Raw genomic sequence first — 20,250 nt, 5'->3', positions numbered from 1 at the left:
AGGTGGTTTTTGAATTGTGTGTTTAGAAACCACGCTTTTAGAAGTGGCTGTTTTTTTATTCTAACAATTGTGTGTGTCTCTGCCTGGTTGTGGTTTGACTGTCTGGATTTGAATGTGATAGGATCTGGGAAGTGTCTTGACCCGGGGAAGGAGTAGGTGAGACAGCAACAGGCTGACCTGCATCTGGAGTGTAGGGGGGAGGAGTAGCTCCCTGGATGTGAAGAGGCCTGGACTGCTACCATAAAAGAATGGCTCCACTTCCTGCTGAGAGTCTGAGGAACCAGACCCCCACTATCAAAGGAAGAAGGGGCCACTGGCAGGAGGACACCCAAAGCTGGTTTGGACAGGGGTCAGTGCCCTCTGAACACAAAGACTTCAAAGACATTTAGGGGTATAACTATGAGAGCTGAAACCCCTGAACTTTGGACTGATCAAGACTGAAAAGGATTGAAACTACTTTGTGGTCAAGAGGAATCTCTGACAAGGAAGAACAGCTCAAGAGACTGAAGAGAAGAACTGACCACGCACGCAACCTAGGATTCATCCTCGACTCCTCCCTCTCCATGTCCAAGCAAGTCAACGCCGTCTCCTCCTCCTGCTACAACACTCTACGCATGCTCCGCCGGATCTACAAATGGATCCCGACCGAAACAAGAAGAACAGTGACACAGGCCCTAGTCAGCAGCAGACTGGACTACGGCAACGCACTCTACACAGGAATCCCAGCCAAACACCAACGGCGGCTACAACGCATCCAAAACGCCTCCGCCAGACTGATCGTCAACGCCCCCCGCCGTAGCCACATCACCCCAGTCCTGAGAGACCTGCACTGGCTCCCCATCGACAAGAGGATCACCTTCAAGCTCCTCACCCACACACACAAAGCACTCCACAACGCCGGACCAGCCTACCTGAACAGCAGACTCAGCTTCTACACACCCACCCGCCAGCTCCGCTCCGCCAACCCCGCCCTCGCAGATGTCCCCCGCATCCAACGTACGACCGCCGGCGGCAGATCCTTCTCTTACCTCACCGCCAAAACCTGGAACACCCTCCCAACCCGCCTACGACAGACCCAAGACCTACTCGCCTTCAGAAGACTCCTCAAGACCTAGCTCTTCGAGCAGTAGCGGCACCCACCCCCCCACCCCAAGTACATTGATTGATTGATTGATTGTGTTCTGGGGCTGGCCTGCAATTTGCTGTGTGCTGTGTCTCCCTGCTTGAAAGGACTTTGCTGTGTGCTGTGTCCCAAAGTAACTTTGTCTCCAAGGGCCCGAGGAGTGCTGGCTCGCTGTTGTAGAAACTCAGGAACATCAAAGTTTCCAAGTGTGTCTCAGCGACGCTGTGTGCGTGTGCTTTTTGCAGCCTGAGACCATCGTAAGCATTGCCCTGGGACTGTGTGGCCCGAAGCCCAACAGAGTCTCAGCGACGCTTTGTGTGTGTGCAGCCTGAGACTGCCGTGGGGTCGGTGGTGCTGGTTGGAAAGTGCCCCGTGACTGCAGTGCCCCCACAGCATGAACTATCGTCCATGCTGCTGTGTAGCTATTTGTGGCCCAAGCCGTAATCGGATCTGAGGCTGTGGATCAAGATTGCCGCTGCCGGCCCGAGCTGCAACGTGCTAAAGGATTTCGTAAAGACAAGGAAGCGCGAGGTAATCGTGATCGTTGTTCGCAAGAGGAATCTACCCAAGATCGTCAGCAATGGAGAAGACAACGCCGTAACCTGTCCGGCTACAAATTCGCCTTGCATCGGAGATGCATCATCATCGGGAGCGCCCAGCAGGACGTCTGGCAAGCGGGATGAGAGAGAGAGCAAGGAAGCGCCTCCCCCAGGTAAGGCTTGGACTCCGGACGGGAGACGCAAGCGTGTGTGGCCTGGGGAGGCGTGCAGGAGGAGTACAGGGTTGTGTGCCCATCTCTCTCGCGCTGCATCGCGTTCGATGCGCTGAGTCCTCGAGCGGCCCGGACCTGCCCGGCAGTACTGGGTCCGCCCTCGGAAGTTCAGGACTGTTGTCTGTGGTTGGGGTCTAGTGGTGCCCGCGTCGATTGGCCTGGTATTATTCCTGCCTTACGAACTGTCTTATTACTTGTATTGAGGATTGAATTATTCTCGCATTACGAACTGCCTTATTACGTGCATTAAGGAGTGCGTTATACTTGCATTATGAACTGCCTGATTACGTGCATTGAGGATTGCATTATTCTTGCATTACAAACTGCCTGATTACTTGCATTGAAGATTGCATTATTCTTGCATTACGAACTGCCTGATTACTTGCATTGAGGATTGCATTATTCTTGCATTACGAACTGCATTAGTCTGACAATACGAACTACATTACGAACTGCATAGCATTGCATTAGGACTGCATTTGAACATCGTGAACTGCTCATTAATACTGCAAGAACCTAGAAGTGTTTGTTGGCCTAATAACCGGCAAAGTGAAATATTACGAATACGCATATGTTGGATTTTTATCATTTGGTCTTACCGTATTTTTCTTCTTGATAAAGATACCGCTATTTTCATACATCGGTGTGGTGTCCATTTGTGGTGTTATCACTGTGTCACTGGGAGTGTAGTTGCAAATACTTTACACATTGCCTTGAAGATAAGCCTGGCTGCTCGTGCCAAGCTACCAGGGGGTGAGCAGGGGTTATCAAAGAGGGTGTCCCTCCTTTCCCTGACTAGGAGCAAGGGTCCTTATTTTGACTAAGGTAACTGCCTCAGCCAACTAGAGATCCCCAGTTCTAACAATCATTATTTGTTTATTTACCCATATACACAGATAAATCTTGGATTCATACAGTGCATGCAAATCTCTGACATAGGGGGCTGAACAAAGTCAAAAACCTGCCTCCAAGTCATAGTTTCTCTAAAATACTTGTGAAGTGATAAGCTGTGTGCCTTTGTTTCCTTGGCTCTACGCGTTAGACTCCAGCTGGCTCCCAGTCATGATGATAACTGACTTTTGTTTTAGACCTGGTTGGAAGTAAAAATAGCCTGCAGATTGCTGCTCTGAACATAATGCCGGTAACGTGTGGGTGCTGCTGAATTATATCACCAGCCCAGATTTAGTATGTTTCCTTGGGGATCTGGTCCAGCAATAACTGCTGAGACCCGGTTCCAGTGGGTTCCCTCTATTTTGCAGCACTGGGTGTAACCCAGACGCCTGCAGCCCCTTCATCACAGAGGGTCCCATTCAGCCAAAGACCTATGGATATCTGTGAGATGTGGGAGTCTCATCACTCTCAGCAGGGGAGCCCCATCATTTAGTGTGATGGCACTGCATTGTGAAATTCACTGCTGTCAACCTGCATAGGATTTCATCAACACGGACAAGGCAGATTCCATCCCTTCTAAGCTGCCCTCTCAGTGCTGCTTGCAAGAGCACCTACAGAGTATAGAACAATGGCTGCAAGGGAGTGATGGCGACACATGATAGGTGGCTGGAAGACTTGCAGCCACCTCTACCTACAGCGAACAGATTTATAGGGAGAGTCGAGCCAGACCCAAGTCAAAGGTCTGGCTCGGATCTTAGGTCCCGTGCACGAGCCGAGCCCTGAAAATGTTTGCTATGTAAATCACATCAACTGAAATATGATAAAGGCACTTCAAAGTCCAAAAAATGTATTTAACATGTGAATCTTTCACACTAATACATCACGTTATAGCAGTGCACTGAGAAGTACTTATTAAAAATATAGAGCACTAATGGTTTATGTTTAAAAAAAGAAGCACGACAATTGTCATGTAAACACTATACATGGCCCAGATTATTATTGAGCAGCATTGAGGCCTATTAAATGACACACAATAGGTTTTTTGTACAACTGCCGTTCTGAACTCACATATCCGAGTGCTTTCATATGCAACAATGAAGAAAAAAGTGATTTGGTGAAATAAAGTATGTACTTAACAAAATTACAGCACAGTAGCCGCGATTTATCCAGGTTTTCTGGTTTTACTTAGTATAAACTGGTATATATTTGTCTTTCCTTATGTCGAGGATTTGTTTGTACCTCCCTGTGCATTTTTATGTGGTGTGAAGTCGACCCGAAGGCATTGGAGCACTTTACAGGAGCACCAGTTACATTACACAAGGTTGCTTTCAATGCAACAGCATGGTGAGATTAAAGTGATTTGCCTGGAATTACTTGATTTTGAGCCAAAGACGAGACTCGCACCCAGTTTCAAAGTCGGCAGCTCTGCCCCTAGTGACACATCTAGGGTACAGGAACAGAGGCAGGAAGAATTCACAGGTAAGCTTGGCTCCTTATGGGCTCGAGTTTCCAACAGGAATTCGAACTGAGCCAGAGCCAAGCTTCAGGCTTGAGCTTTCAGTGGCTCACCCACCTCTACTGCTACCACAGATACGGTGGTGCTCTAGGGCAAAGTGCACGTCAGATACTGCTCCTCACTCTGATTTTGCAGTCACTTTTCACATGCATGGGCATGGTGATGTCTCCAGTCTCTTTACTCATGCCCTACTTGAAAACTCCCAACTCACTGGGGGCGCGCGGAGGTGAAGCAGGACACAAACTTCCTTACTTCTTGGGGCTCGACTTTGTGTGGTTGTCTGACAGGATATCGAGGAAACAAATATCGAGTCTACAGAATTTGGTGTCAGAAATATTGAGGACCAAATTATCGAGGAGGTAAAAAGCAATGAGGAAGGTATAGATTTATGATTCTTAATTCAACAAACATCTACGTACCTCGAAGATTAATATATAATCAAGGCACATATGTGGAGTTAAGCATAGTTAAAGTTAGTTTACTCATACAAACTAACCATTACATTTTTGTCCTCGATATTCTTGACACAATATTTTATCCACATGGTATTTTTTCTTTGATATTTTGTGCAAGCACACCGTGTCTGAAGCAGAGACAGGCTTAAACAGGCAAAATGCTGCCATGCACACATATTAACACTAATAACCGAATAGCGGTCCATGGGAATTTAATTAACATGTGTCTATCATACATCCAGTTATTCCGACAGATCTAAGTAGTTGAAAATAGTACTGTGACGCGGAAGTCATTTGACGCTGTACATTCATTTTGGTTGCCATGTTCTGAGCTAGACATGCCACGGTTCCACTTTTAAGTGCTGTGAAACACGGCCAGCTAAACTACTAAAACCAGTAACTTCAGCAGAAATCTAGTTTCTTGAAAAAAATAGGAATTAGTTGGATTACCAACTTTTAGTAAACACTGCCATCTTGTGGCAAATCAGAAGAGTTACAAAGCCATCAGTTCAAACAAGTGTACTACGTATTTATTATTTTCTCTATTCTGAGGAGCATAAAGCTGTCCGAAATTTGGACAGTACCTACCATGCAGAGACAGATACTCTATGTGGGGATAAAAACACGGGGCAAGGAAAAAAAGTTGATTAAACAGCCTCGTGAGCCTCTTCTGTAGCTAGGAGCTACAATGCAGAGCTCACAGACGGCTGTAGCTGTGCTGAGAACATTCTCGAGTCGAGTAGATATTGCTAATGCCTTTTTGTGATATAATACTAAAGTAAGCATAACGACTAAGTGTAGCGTAACCTCTAAATCAGTGAATCAATACAAGCTAGTCGTCAATATCGTCCCCACAGAGCAGATTTGACACCTTTAGCATAGACCAATGCAGTCACGTTTGTTCATATTTACACAAGCGTGCACGCACAACTGCACACACGCACAATTCCCAACCCCCCTCGCAAAAAAAATAAAATGAACGGATGAGCTGAACTGCTGTCAAACAGATCCAAGACCCTATGCCAGTCTGCATCTTCCACATTCAGAGCAGGGCTGTTAAGAGTAGTAGGAACTGCTGGGAAGTTAGCAAAGCCAGTGTTGATGGAAGCTCAAAAAAGCTGGGTCTTGCGACACACCTGCATGCAACTACCTCCACAAATAGAACCTGTGGAAAAAAAACACATGGTCCTCGCTATCAACAGGGACATCTTAAGGATTTTGGGGTCCCTGAGCCTATCGTATTTTGGGGGCCCATGTTCATAACAGCTTTGAATTTATGATCCAATTTCATCCATTTCAGGGCCTCTTTGGCCAGGTCACTGACAGTACTCGGGTACAATGGTGCAAATTCTAATGTGTTTACATCTAATATTAAAGAATAGTGACGTGTGTTTTCAATATTGTAACACAGCAGCAGCTCACTAATATTAGTGCAAAGAATCTCTGTGACCCCCCTCCCATTTCTCTATGTGAGGTCTTGTTTTAATCAAAAAGAAACATTTTTTATGGATGTTGCATGAAAGATAAACACATTTTACTGCAAAATGTCTAATGTATTCTGACAAATCACACTCATTAAAAACACATTTAAGGAAAACGGCATTTAAAATCTTCTGTTTAAAATTATTGAAGGTCATCTGGGCAAGAATCTATGCAGAACAGAGCTGGCTCTATCAGGGGGTCCAGTGAAAGGCTGGGGCCCTAGGCCATTGCCCACTTTGCCCATGCCTTAAAACGTCTCTGGCTATCAAAACCAAATTGTGTAACTTTCACGTACAACACCAATGCCTGAGCTACTTTAAGTTCCTGGGGTCAGGGATGAGGTCACAGGAGACGGTCGCTATAACTGGGCATGTGTAAACACAAGGGGTATCTGGGACAACCCCACTAGATCGAGTCCGAAGCGCCCGTTACACAGTAATTAAGAGATGAAAACTGTTTTATGGCAGAAACAGTGTGAAGGATGGTGCTACTGTAAGAAAAGCAAGTGAAAATGGACATACATTCAGGATATAGATCTTAGTAGTGTTTTTTAATTTATTTTTCTGCTGTGACGCTATTGTTAATTTATAGCCAGAGCCACTGGAATTATGCGGCCGGGGAAACCAAATTACGCAGCAGGGTTGACTAAATTATGTGTCAAGAAAAGGCAAATTAAGCTGCTTAATGCAGCACATGTTGTGATAGAATTTGTAAGAAATTGGGTTACGGGTTGACTTGTGTGGGAGCCCTGGTCAAGCAGCAACATCAATCCTAGTCAGGGTGAGGCACAAGCCAAACCTAAATTGACCTGTGTTCAGCCCTCTGCCAGCTTGACACAGAGCAGTCAGACTTAACGTAAAGGCAATATGTAAAGTATTTGTGCAACACTTCAAACAGTAATAAAGTGAAAAAAACACACAAAAAGCATCCAACACCAGATTAGAAAAATAGAGGTTTTTTTTAAACTAATAAAACAAGACCAAAACAACAAAAATCCAACCAGTGGAACCTGAAATATGCAAGTTTAAAGATCTTAGTCAAAATGTTGCCAAAAAGCACATGGCACAAACTGTGGACATATGGTTACGCAGGACCAGGACAGTGTCACAAGTTCAGGCCAACTGCAATGAAGCAAGGCCGGCAACAGGCCAGTTAGGCCTGCTGAACAAACTACCTTAAATCATGGGTCACATCAAAGATGTGTTACGCAACAAAAGTGATAAGTTGGTTCTGAGATGTGGCGAGGCTGTGATGCAAGGTCCTGCATCGTCGAGGGTCCTGTAGACGAGGGCTTGCAATGCAAAATTCGGCGCTGTGCAGTCAAGCTGAGGTGTCAGTTCCGAGAAGCTGCAAGCCTGCTAAGCGGAGTCTGGCGTCATCGCCAAGGCTGCATCCAACGAGGGATACAAGGGCTTGTGCCGAGTATGCGGTTCCAATGAGGCGGTGGGCTGCGATGTGGGTCTTTGCGATGGGGAAGACCCTCGTAGCAGCGGCGATGCGTCGGTTCTGCTGGATCCATGGAGGCTGGCAGAGCACCTCAAGCCCACTTTCAATGGTCCAGGACTGGGGTGGCACAACTTGGCAGGGTAGACTCACAGATGGCTGAGTCCGGGTGCTGGAGTCGAGGTTGTGGGAGCTCAAGTCTGGAGGCCAGCCAACTAGCCCTTGGAGTCATTCTGGGGTCTGGGTTCAACAGATGCTGGTCCAGCCCTTCTCTCCCAGGCAAGAGGGTGGCAGGTCAACAGACCTTTAGAACAGCAGAGTGGCAGTCCTTTCAGCAGCACAGCAGTCCTTCTTCCTGGCAGAGTATCTGCAGGTCCAGAGGTTTACTGAAGGGTTGGTGTCTGAGGTCCAATCTTTATACCAGTCCCTCCTTTGAAGTGGGAGAAGCTTCTAGAGGCTTGCCTTTGAAGTGCACAGGTGCCCTGCCTTCCTCGTCCTGGCTCCAGACTAACTAAGGGGGTAGCAGTCCTTTGTGTGCAGGCAGGACACAGCCTATTTAAGTGTAAGTGGGGCTGTGCTCTGCTCCTCCCTTCCATACTGCCAGCGATGGCCCATCCAGGCACACCTAAGCTCCCTATTGTGTGTGGGTGTTTTAGGAGGAATACACAAATCCCAACTGTGAACTAAACCCAATCATGTGACCCAGAGACAGGCTGCAGACAGCAAATGGCAAAGCCAGGAAAATGCCAACTTTCTAAAAGCGGCATTTTCAAAATTGTAATTTGAAATCCGACTTCATCATAAGTTAGGATTTTACATTACAATTCCAAAGACACCAAACATGAACTCGCTACCTGTTTCCATTTAGAAATGACAGCTTAATAAATGTAATAAATTAACTCCAATGTTATGCTATGGGAGAGGTAGGCCTTGCAGAAGTAAAAACCGAGTGTGAGAGTTTTTCACTACCAGAACATGTAAAACTTAAAAAGGTACATGTCCTACTTTTTAGGTCGAGCATTCGAGACCTCTTGTATATACTTTAGTATATACTTATATGTGTATGTACTTTGTGGGCTCTGGAGATCATCCCTAGGACTTGTCTGCTTCGGATTTTTTTTCTTCTGTTCAACTGCCTCTATTTAACGGTCTTGATAGAAAAGGACCAGTAGAGGTCAGCAAAATACTAGAATTGTTTTCGGCCGAGGGACTTTTTTTTTCTAGCAACTGCCTCTATTTAACTTTCTTCATAGAAAATGACCAGCAGAGGTCAGTAACATACCAGAATCACTTAAGCATTGTCTAGATTCCAGTCCATAGCAATAGTCTTCCACGAGCATTCTTAGACAATAATGTCTTTATCAAATCTTGTATTTTCAGTGATATGACCACCTAAGGCCCTGTTTTTATATTAAAAACAGAGCTTTGGACTATACCATTTCCAGCTGAAAGGCAATATTTCTCTCCATGTGTTCCCATACCTGGCGTGTCACACAGTTTGGTGCTTACTTTCCCTTCATGTTAAAGAACAGTAGATATTTCAGCACCCAGGCTAAAGTGCTGCATATCTAAATACATATAAGGTTCCAAAGGCGAGACTGATTGCATTGCAAATGCTTGTTTGATACATTACTCCCTGCCATCTGGCCATCCAGGGTCTACCCTTGGGGTGATTTATATGTATTAAAAAGGAAGGTGTGGGCCTGGCAAAAGGTTTATTTTACCAGGTCGAAATGACAGTTTAAAAACTGTACACACAGGCTACAATGACAGATCTGAGACATATTTAAAGGGCTACTTAAGTGGGTGGTGCAATCCATGCTGCAAGCCGACTAGGAGCATTTAATTTACAGGCCCTGGGAAAAGGTAGTGCCACTTTATTAGGGACTTACAAGTAGATGAAATAAGCCAGTTGAGGAAAAGCCAAGTTTACGGAGAGAGAACAAGCACGTAAGCACTGCTTAGCAGTGGTAAAGTGTGCAGAATCCTAAAGCCACCAAAAAAAAGTCGGCAAACAGGAGATCTGAAGGCAAAAGGCTAGGGGGAAAACCATGACAAGGGTGCAAGGTCTAACAGTACTACTTCATAATTTTTTCATTTTTATACATTAGCACTGTCTTGACACAAGTTACACATCGTTAGTATTAGTTTATCACTAAAATACAGCAATAGGTAACTGAAAAGTGACCGGTCAACCTTTGCAAAGGACCTTCTACTGCACAGCAATATGTGTTGCTGCGATTTTAGTAACTTTTGATCCCTTTGAGCGAGAAACTGTTTTTTTGTTAAAATCTGCAAATTATACAGCAGATGATGTTATATGTGACAAATGTGGCAAATCCAGAACTATGCAGGATACGTCGCAGCATCACATAATTCCAGTGGCCCTTCCGATGGCACTATATTAAGCAAACACATTGACAATGGCAACGTTTTGAATCTTTGTTATAAAGATGGATAAATACAGACTCTGTGGAAGGTGAGTCCAGATCTCTTTATTACTGATCATCCACTCTCCATCTCACAGGATGGTACATCAACATTCTAACTTGAGCTCCCTGGGAGGGACTAACAACAGGGGAATGGCAGGGGGAGCGAAGCGAACCATTGCATAGGTAATACATATGACATATAAACATATCCTGTAAACTTATAACTTTATGTTAAATTACAACACATCTCCCTATGTAGGGGAGGAAATCCTGAGCCCTTTTCCAAGTGTCACATAGATGTATCAGTGGTCCCATAGCTTCATGCCCTTTCCTAAATCAGGTCGCGTTCACAACTCTATCTTTACTCCATGTCTGCCCATTTTCCAGACGAACTACATTCTTACCAGACTTTTCCACACGTGTGGAAGCCCCATACTTGCTCGATCCTGGTGGGACATGTGTTGGTTTCTTGACTCTCACCAGCTTGCCTTGCTCAAACTCCACATTCTTAACACCGTGTTTCACATCATACCAGGCTTTGTACTTCTGTTGATGACTCTCAACTTTCTTTCTGCTCTGGTCTAGATCCTGACAGACACTTTTCCCACTTCCCAACCACCTGGGATACATCTTGGTACCGGGCTCCCTCCCTCTTAGGACCACAAAAGGAGACACTCCTGTAACTGCATTTGGAGCGGTGTGGTATGCCCACATCCACTCTCTTAACGAGTCTTCAACATTGAAACCATTGGTGATTGCCAGTTGAATGTGTTACTTCACCATTCTATTCACCCTCTCAACTAAGCCATTGGCTTTCGGACAATAGAGTGCAGTCTTCTCATGCCTTATATTAAGCTCCTCCAAGAACTCTTTCATTGTCTCCGAGACAAACTGCACCCCATTGTCCGTGACAAGGGTGCTCGGGATACCCTCATATACAAAGATGTTTTTCAAAAACAAGATGAGACTGTTGGTCGTTGTAGATGCTGTAAACTTGAAATTAACCCAATGGGAGGTGTAATCCACCAGCACAAACATGAAACGCTTCTGTGGACCTAACATCTCCATGGGCCCTATGATATCCATGACCAACTTAGTCCACGGGGTCATGGGAACACTGACTGGGGCCAATGGAGCTCTGTGAGGGATCTTACTTTTATCACTTCTGGCACAGCTAACACACTCCTTGACTTTTACCTCAATCATGGAATCCATCCTTGGAAACCAATAACAGCTCCTAACCTTGTTCTTCGTGAGACTCCTGCCCAGATGCCCCTCATGGGCTAAATCAATTATTTTATTCCTCATACCCATGGGCGGGATGATTTTGTCCCCACGGTGTACGCGACCCGCGAGGAGGAATAACTCCAGTCTCACTTCCCAAAAGTCTCTGATAATGTCAGGAACTTCCAAGATCTTTTCTGGCCATCCTTTGGTGATGAATTCCTTTAATGTTTCCATGGCTGTATCCTCTTTCATTCCCTTCTCCCACTCAGCATTGGTTATCGACGTGAGATGGATGGGAAATATGGGAACATCTAGCCCCTCTTCACTGTGACCGCTACTTAAGGGTGACCTAGATAGATAGTCAGCTATTACATTTTCTGGACCTGGCAAATACTCCACCCTAAAACAGTAATTTTCCAACCCTAGGACCCATTTACTTATTCGTGGAGACGCGCTTTGAGCCTGTTTGGGTGAAAACATGAAGGTGAGAGGTTTGTGGTCCATGTGTATTACAAACTTTGTGCCCCACAGAAAAATTTAAAGTGGTGCACCGCCCAAAAACACGCCAATGCCTCCCTGTCAATGACTGAGTAATTGCGCTCAGAAGAGCTCAACGTGCGGGATGCAAACACAATGACAGTTTCTTCTCCATCACCTTTCTGTGACAGCATGGCACCCAACCCTTTGTTGGATGCATCCGTAGTTAGTATGGTTTTCTTCTTGGGGTCAAAATTGCCAAGGGACGGAGACCCAACAATTTTCCGTTTTATCCTTTCAAACATTTCCTCATGCCTTTTCTCCCATACACATTCTGCATTTTTCTTGAGGAGCTCTCGTAAACCCTCACACAGATCCGAAAAATTCCTCACGAACTTTGACATATACTCCACCAAACCCAAAAACGATTTAAGCTCGTCTTTGTTCGATGGGTGTGGAGCATCCTCCACCGCTTGAATTAAGCTGTATTTAGGTCTAAAACCCTCTTTGGATATGGTATGGCCTAAATAGTCGACCGAAGTGACCTTTATCTTGCACTTGTCCAATCGCACTGTTAGTCCTGCTTCTGAGAGTTTGTGACACACCATGTTGAGCGTCTTATGTTCTTCCTCTGTAGCCCCGTACATCAGAATGTCATCCTGGAAACAGAGGGTATTTTTGACCCCGTGCAGTACCTGTTGCATTATTTTTTGAAATATGGAAGCCGCCAAAGCGAGGCCGAACGGCATTCTCTTGAACATGTATGCCCCAAACGGTGAACTAAAGGCAGTTAGAGGTCTTGATTCGGGGTGCAGTTCGACCTGGTAATACGCCATGGACAAATCAATAACCGAGAAGTAACAGGCCTTCCCCATCATACTCCACATCTCATTTATATTGGGAAGGGGAAACCTCTCCACCCATATATTGTCATTGAGTGAGCGGAGATCCACACACAGGCGGATACCTTGCCCATTGCCCTTGGATGCAAGAACCAAGGGTGCAAGCCATTCTGTGGCTTCTATGGGTTGGATGACCCCCATCTCACTTAGTTTGTCCAATTCCGCTTTGAGCATCTCTCTTAGGCGGAAGGGGACCGGGCGTGTTTTGTGCACCATGGGTTTGGCCCCTTGCCTGACCTTAATCTTGTGTTGAAAGTCCCGTAACTTGCCTAGGCTCTCTGTGAACAACTTTGGGAACGCCTCTTGTAGGTGATCATTGCTGACAGGAACGTTGACTAGCAGTACTTGATTCTTATCATTTGGATCCAAAATGATCCCCAGTTCCTTCTGATGTTGCCACCCTAACAAGTTGGCCCCACACTCTACCACATACACCTTGCCCACCGTGGACCTCCCCTTAAAGTTTATGTGGCTGTTTGCCATACCCACCAAGGGAATGGGCTCTTTCGTGTAACCTTCCGGAGATATGTCCGGCGTACTTAACATCATTTTACACCCTTTTAGAGACCCCTCAAAGTATTTGACATTTATCAATGTAAAAGGTGAGCATGAATCCGCATACACTTCCAGTGGTTTGTTATCAATTAGCACAACACATTTGGGATAGTCAGGCTTCGACTCTGTATCACTGTCTTTCACTTGGAACACAAATTTGGCCTGCGGTTCTTCCTGGGTACTAATTACACTAACCGTGTTACTCACACCCTCTCTGCACACCCGTGCCAAATGCCCCCTCCTGTTGCATTTCTTACACAAGACACTGCGTGCAGTACACACTGGATTGTTAGCAAGGTGGTTGCTGCTACCGCATCTAAAACATTTCAACGCATGCCCCTCCGTATAATGTTTTACTGTGGCACTCTCTTGTCACATGCCTCCGCTTAAGTGAAAAGTCTAGTCAAGTTTCCCTAATACAATGCATATACAGAATGGGAAGGAGCAGTGCAAGTATCCATTACACCAAGAGAGGGGTCTTGGGAGCAGCGTATGCCGTAATGATTGCACTAGAATCGGAATCCTAAAAACTGTAGTTATGTATGGGTAAGAGGTACGAATATTCAACATCAGTTGGAATTGTGAATTGTTTGATGCTTTTAATAAGTGTTCTGCAATCAATGGTTAGCTAAAACGTTTAGAGCAAAGACCAGAGGGAAGCGTCTATCTGCCATGGATTGGTTTTTCGCAACAAAAGGTCAATTTTAGCCAGGTTCAGGTTTAAAAAAAATGTTGACATCCTCCAGTTGACGTCATAAGGCAAAAGCTTAGCAGGGTGTATTCTGATGTACAGCTAGTGCCATGGAGTGGACTTGAAAGTGTAAAGACCACCTGGGTAAAATACACATACACACAGAATCTGACCCCACTTAGCCTAAAGGGATATCATCAGTCTCATGCACCTTCTGCACAAAAAGAGAGACAGAATGGATAGCTGCATATTACCCAAGTGAAATCTTGGAGTGTAGGAACTGAATAGTGTGAGTTCGTCAATATGGGATCAGAGGATCAAAACAAACTGAACCACTCAAGTACAGCCGATTTGTATCCAGAATGATCCAGTCGAACCAGCAAGGGAGGATAGCTAATGGTGTTGAAGGTTGCGGCCAGGTCCAAAAGTACCAGTTCCACAATGCGACCAACGTCTACCACCTGTTTACAATCATCCAACATGGCTAGACAACTATTACATGCTGTAAAAGCGGACCTGAAAGGGGTCTAACTGCTGTTGAGACTTAGCAGTGTTAAGCCCAATTCATTACACCTTTTCCCAGTAATTTGAGAGGATATGGAAGTAAACAAAAAGACATATAATTATTCAGATCCCAGGAAATCAGAATGTTTTCTGCACAAGCTTTTTGCACTGCTAGATTCCATTCCACTGCAGTGAGGTGTGAAAAAGTTAAATCAGTCTTTTTAACAAGGAGGGGGTGAGACATCCGACTATTCTTGCAACACAGCTCCCCGTTGGGGAGCCCAATTAGCAGCTAGCGTGGAAGAAGTCGAGAAAGGTCGCTTCAGAGACTGGGTTGCCATGTAGGAGATCTCTATGTACATTACAAGAATTTAAGAAATAGGAGTGGTCTACTAGACAATCATACCTTTTTTTGGCGGTTTTAGTGTACTGAATGCAGTCAGTTCCCCAAAAACCTTCTTGAAAGAAAACACGTTTGAGGCCTGCACAGAGTTTAATTCAGCAATGATCCTAAACAGTTCCTTAGCTGCGTTTCCTTTTTTTTGGGCGTTTTTTTCACAGTAATAATTTACATTTTAATATTCTGGTGCTCAGATTACAGCCTTGCAATTTTTCAGTTTGCTCAAGGCAAGGAGGGGTGGAGGGTCAAGAGTGTTAGGCTAAGGCCAGTCTTAGAACTTCTTTGATCAGTAGCACAAGGTGTATGGTTGGTACTTTAAAGTGAACTTCTAGATCAGAATCATTGCTCAGATCTCTTAAATTGACTAGAGACTGGGTGATTGGAGTATTTGTGGAGTTTCAATCAAACACCTTCCAATTTCGGTCACCTGTAATTACTTAAGCTGCAGTCCATCATTTACTTACCCACTATGGTAATCCAATTTAGAAAGCCAGCTATATGTAAATTATACTAGATCCTGCTGCAGTAGGCCAGTCTATCTTGATGTGCAGGCCAGGCCTGACTCTTTCATTTTCCTGAACTACCGAAGTATGAAAGGCTGAGCCGCCCTCCCTTTCGGACAGAAACATATAACATGTAGCACACGGATCCCTGCAGCAGGCACATTAATCCATTGATAGTGATCTTAGACATTATGTAAATATTTTCACATCTTCCACCTCTCTTATTCACCTACCTTGCCTCATATGTTCTATATCTATTTCGGTGACAAAGCTGAGCAGGGCTCTTGATGAAGCCAAGCGAATGGCATTAGCTTGAGATGACCGCCCACCGCCTGAGACCGTGCATTCCATGTCATGCTTCCCAAGCCTGTCGAGGAACTGGAATGGGAACATCAATTGCTCTCTGCCAAGAAATGGAAATATAGTGATAAGTGAATACAGGAAAAATCAACAAACTTGTGCAAAATGAAATGCTATTTTACAGTACATAAGTTTGCAAACAAATTACAAGCAGTTACTGAAGAAACCATTTTCAGGAGTAATTGACCAATTGACATGTAGATGTATAATTTGAATTACAGTGTCTTGCACAAAGGCCGAGTTTAGGGACTTGGCATCAAATAGTGTTGCCACGTAATAGAAGCCACAGCTGTAGAATTAGGCAGGTGGTGGAACTCACAATACGTTGGGTTTGCTGATGGGCAAGAGGGAATCAGTTTGTAAAAGGGTGAGATACAAATATTACAGAATACCTTTATGAAGAGGAGTGTGGCGCCATGGAGAAGGATGGAGGCAACCTCATTGACTGAACCCTATCAAAGGAAGTTAGCATTTTTCTAAAAGTTGCTCCTTTGAATCTTCCTTTGGGAAGTATTTCAGCTCTAGCGAAACACAGGTTTTCTAAAAATAGATCGATGTGTCTGAAGACTGTTTGAAAAAAATATATATACTAATTTCCAAACATGATACTCAAGTAACATCTTTGCTAGCAGTCCTTTCATTGTGATAAAAGATCAAGACACCCAGAACATCTTCTAAAACACCGAGGTAAAAATGATGTCCATGTAGGGGTGCTTTGACTCTCTTGCCAGGAGAATTTAAGAGTCTGAGAAAAGATAAACAAAAGAGTTGATACAACTAACAACAACATTAGAAAGCTGAAGGAAGCAAAAATACTAAAAGTAATACAGCAATCATCAAGAACTGAACTGTATTTTGATGTGCAATGAAATACATTCAGCACTTTTGTGGAAGTATTCTACCAAGGAATTGAGTGACACCAGGCGCAGGGGTCTCTAACCTTTTCAGTAATAAGAGCTAGTGATGTTCAATGAATAGCATATCAAGCTAGTAATATTTTTAGTGTAGTAATAGTGATCCTGCCAGACAAGATTAAATACGTTCACACCCAATGTAAGATTACCCACAGCGATTACCTTAGTACATCAGGCAGGGTTGCCATCAGTAATGTGAAAAGGGTTTTTTCGACTTTGGACTGCCTCTGCATTTTTAATATATAACAGCCATAGCTGCAATGCCCCAGGCACCAAGTTAATAATAGAAGTAAAACGTCTGCCAAATGCCTAATAATTTATCACTCAAATATCAGCATTAAATATAATTTGGACATTAAATAATTTTCTCCAAACATCAGGTTATGATTTTTAAAATACACAAAATTTCATCCTGAATACACACTATTCAATTTTGGAATAGATATATCAATTAAACCAAGCAAAAGCTTCTAATTTAGTAGGTTGGGCTGCACACAGGAGAGCTACTGACAGGTAGCTGGAGAGCTACCAGTAGCTCACTGTTGTGCTTCTATTATATTTCCAGATTATTTTCCTTTACGTATTCTGTCTCCCACGAGCCTTGTATTGCAAAGTTCTATATTCTTTGCGAGAGCTCTGTGAAGGCAGTTGCAGATTGAAGATGTTCCTGACAAGTTGTTCCCTCTGCTATGGTGTTTCGAAAATAAAGCATCTTAACTTCAACAACTGGAAGCGTCCTACTTTACAATTTTGGCGACGCTCTTCATGTTGAAACACCATTAAGGAACAAATCTACGTTTCCTTGGCTTTCTCTCGTCGGATTTATTTTCTGCAGTTTGAGACAACACATTGTTGGAATTCTAGAATTACTTTTGGAGACAACACTTTGTCAAGTGCTACTATTAGGGTCAGTATTAATTTACCCCACCACCCTTTTCGTGATTTTCGTTCATCGTGATTTTGAAACTCCAATTCCTATTGGTTAAATCCCACATTGTCCTAGAACACTTCCCATTATTTTTCTAATGACCACTTTCTTCGTTTCAACCTCCACATTTATGGCATTATTGTGATTTATGCGGAAGACTTTACCTACCGTTGGATCCTGACATTTAAAAAAAAGCCTTTCAACTGTGAACCTCTCAGTTTGCTGTGGAGTTCCGAGCGCTCCTTTCCTCACCATTCCAAGCAGATTTCGTCACTTCGAACATGTATCAGATTACACGGAACGCTTTGTTGCGTACGACTATTGATGTGTGTTGCGTAAATCTACGTGCAGCCATTTTGAGGAGTGTTTACTCATCTTAAAATCTTTTACGCTCTAGTTTTTGTTGGATTCTACAGTTATGTTTATATAGTGGCAGTGGTCATTTCGACTTGTGATTCCCACATATTCAAGCATCGTTTGGAAACAACATTTGTTTTGGTACATTTATTCTGCTCATCTGTGAGTATTTATTTTTCTGGTCTTCTTTCTTTGATACTTCTCATTTTATTTAGTTCTACCATGTTGAAAGTTATTACATCTATTGGGTTTAATTTCTGACACTCAGTGAACTAGTCCTTTTTGGTGAAGAACGGACACTGAAAGAAGGTTGTTATTTCAGTCATGGCAATAAAAAATTACACTATACAGCCACCACAAGCATTTTGGCCTGCAGGAAGTGAACCTTGCATGAAATGGATGCAATGGAAATCTTATTTTTTAAATTGTATTGAGACCATTGATGAAGAAGGAAAAATGAAACCTGAGAGAAAGAAGAAATTGTTTCGGCATTCTCTTGGTCCTGGTGGATTGAAAGTGTACAAAGAAATGACTAAAACTTCTGGTGGGGGTGATTCTAATGTATTTTTGGATATGTTAAAAGACTTTGATAACCATTTTGCTCCAAAAGTGTGTTTAGGTATCACAAGGTACAAATTATTTCACAGAAAACAAGAAGCAAATGACACTGTTGATGTGTATGTTTCCGCCTGACAAAAACTAGCGTAGGATTGTAAATTTGTCACCTCCAAGAACAATTTATTAGAGATCAAGTAGTCATGCACACTCGTGATCCTGCAATTCAAGAAAGGCTTTGTATCAATGGTGATGCTGAATTAAAATATATTCTTTCTATAGTTATTAAAGCTGAATTATCTAGCAGAAGTGCCAAAACACTTAAAGTTGAGAATAAAGAAACTTGAGAACAGGTTGTTGCTAAAGTAAAAAACAAGAGTTAATCTAAACAAAATCTCTCTAAACAAAAACCTGATTCAGCAAAAACATATGAGGTTAAAAAAAAGAGGATCTTAAATGCTATCGTTGTGGGAGTGTTTCGCATTTAGCCAATAGTAAGTTTTGTCCTGCACTAAAAAAAATATGTTCTAACTGTGGGTTATTTGGCCATTACGTTAGAGTTTGTAATAGAAAAAAAGGACAAAAGGTGAAATTTGTTGATGAGGCTACTTCAAAGTGAGGATGAAACATTAGTTAAGAAAATTATGCATTGTTCTTTAAATGGTATTTTAGATGACTAATATTGAAAAACAATTCATGCTAAACATTAATGGTAGTACCAAAGATATTTAAAAAAAGACCATATGCGACATGATGATTGGAGGAGTTTCTGTACAGATGTATGCAGACCCCAGTTCTCCTTATACTATTGTAAGTGAAAACGTGTGGAATTCTAAATTTAAAAATAGGTTAAGTAACAAACCCTATACTCCTGACATCAGTCCAGAAGGGTATTCAGGAGAAAGAATTGACATGGTGGGATTTAGATCTCTTACCTTCAGATTTAAAGGCAGAGAATCTTTTGGAAAGTTATATGTTGCAAAATGTGGACCATCTGTTCTTGGGTGGAAAGATCAAGGAAATCTCAATATTATTCTTAATCCCAATAGTCCTGATCCTGTATTGGTAATAGATGAGAATGGTTCTTTAGGCAACGTAATGTTAAATAAATTTGCCAATGTTTTTAGTGGTGAAGTCGGAATTTTTAATGGTTTTGAACACCGTATAATTCTAAAAAATGACGCATGCCCAAAAATTTATAAAGCTAAAGACATCCAAATTCTCATTCGCAGCGAAGTTGAAAAGGAATTAGAGAAATTAGTTACTGAGGATATCATTGAGCCTATTGAATCCTCAGAGTGGATTTCTCCCATTGTAGTAGCCAGACGCTCCAATGGTAAAATTCGGCTCTGTGTTGATTTACGCCATCTTAATGATAAGATTGTAATTGACAAGTTTCCCCTTCCCAAGATTTCTGAAATGCCAGTACTTGTTAAGGATGGTAAGTGGTTCTCCATGATTGATTTATCCGCTGCTTACCACCAAATTTTGTTAAATAAGGAAAGCAAACATTTAACTACATTCATTACCCCAATGGGATGCTTTCAATATAAAAGAATGCCCTTTGGATTAGCAGCTGCAGCCGCTATTTTGTAGAAGTTGATGCACCAGCTTATTGCAAACACCTTAAAGTGAGATGCTTCCAAGACGACATCCTTGTTTTTGGGAAGGATAAAGCAGAGCATGATTGTGTGTTAGAAGAAGTTCTTAATGTTTTGGAAGAGAAAGGGTTAACTGTTGAACACTTGAAGTGTAAGTTTGGC

The 20,250-nt window shown here is 43.2% G+C and overlaps 1 protein-coding gene across 1 annotated transcript in view; it reads right to left on the bottom strand.

Annotated features, from left to right (window-relative positions):
* MRPS9 (mitochondrial ribosomal protein S9) overlaps positions 1–20,250 on the bottom strand; it is a 356,063-nt gene that overhangs the window by 11,851 nt on the left and 323,962 nt on the right. Inside the window, exon 10 of the mRNA XM_085622604.1 lies at positions 15,607–15,776. Coding sequence (XP_085478730.1) covers positions 15,607–15,776 — 170 coding nt within the window. The remainder of the gene's footprint in view (positions 1–15,606; positions 15,777–20,250) is intronic.

Source organism: Triturus cristatus, chromosome 8, assembly GCF_964204655.1.
Source record: "Triturus cristatus chromosome 8, aTriCri1.1, whole genome shotgun sequence".
In the NCBI taxonomy this organism is placed as follows: Eukaryota; Metazoa; Chordata; class Amphibia; order Caudata; family Salamandridae; genus Triturus; species Triturus cristatus.
This window is presented reverse-complemented; position numbering and strand designations above follow the sequence as displayed.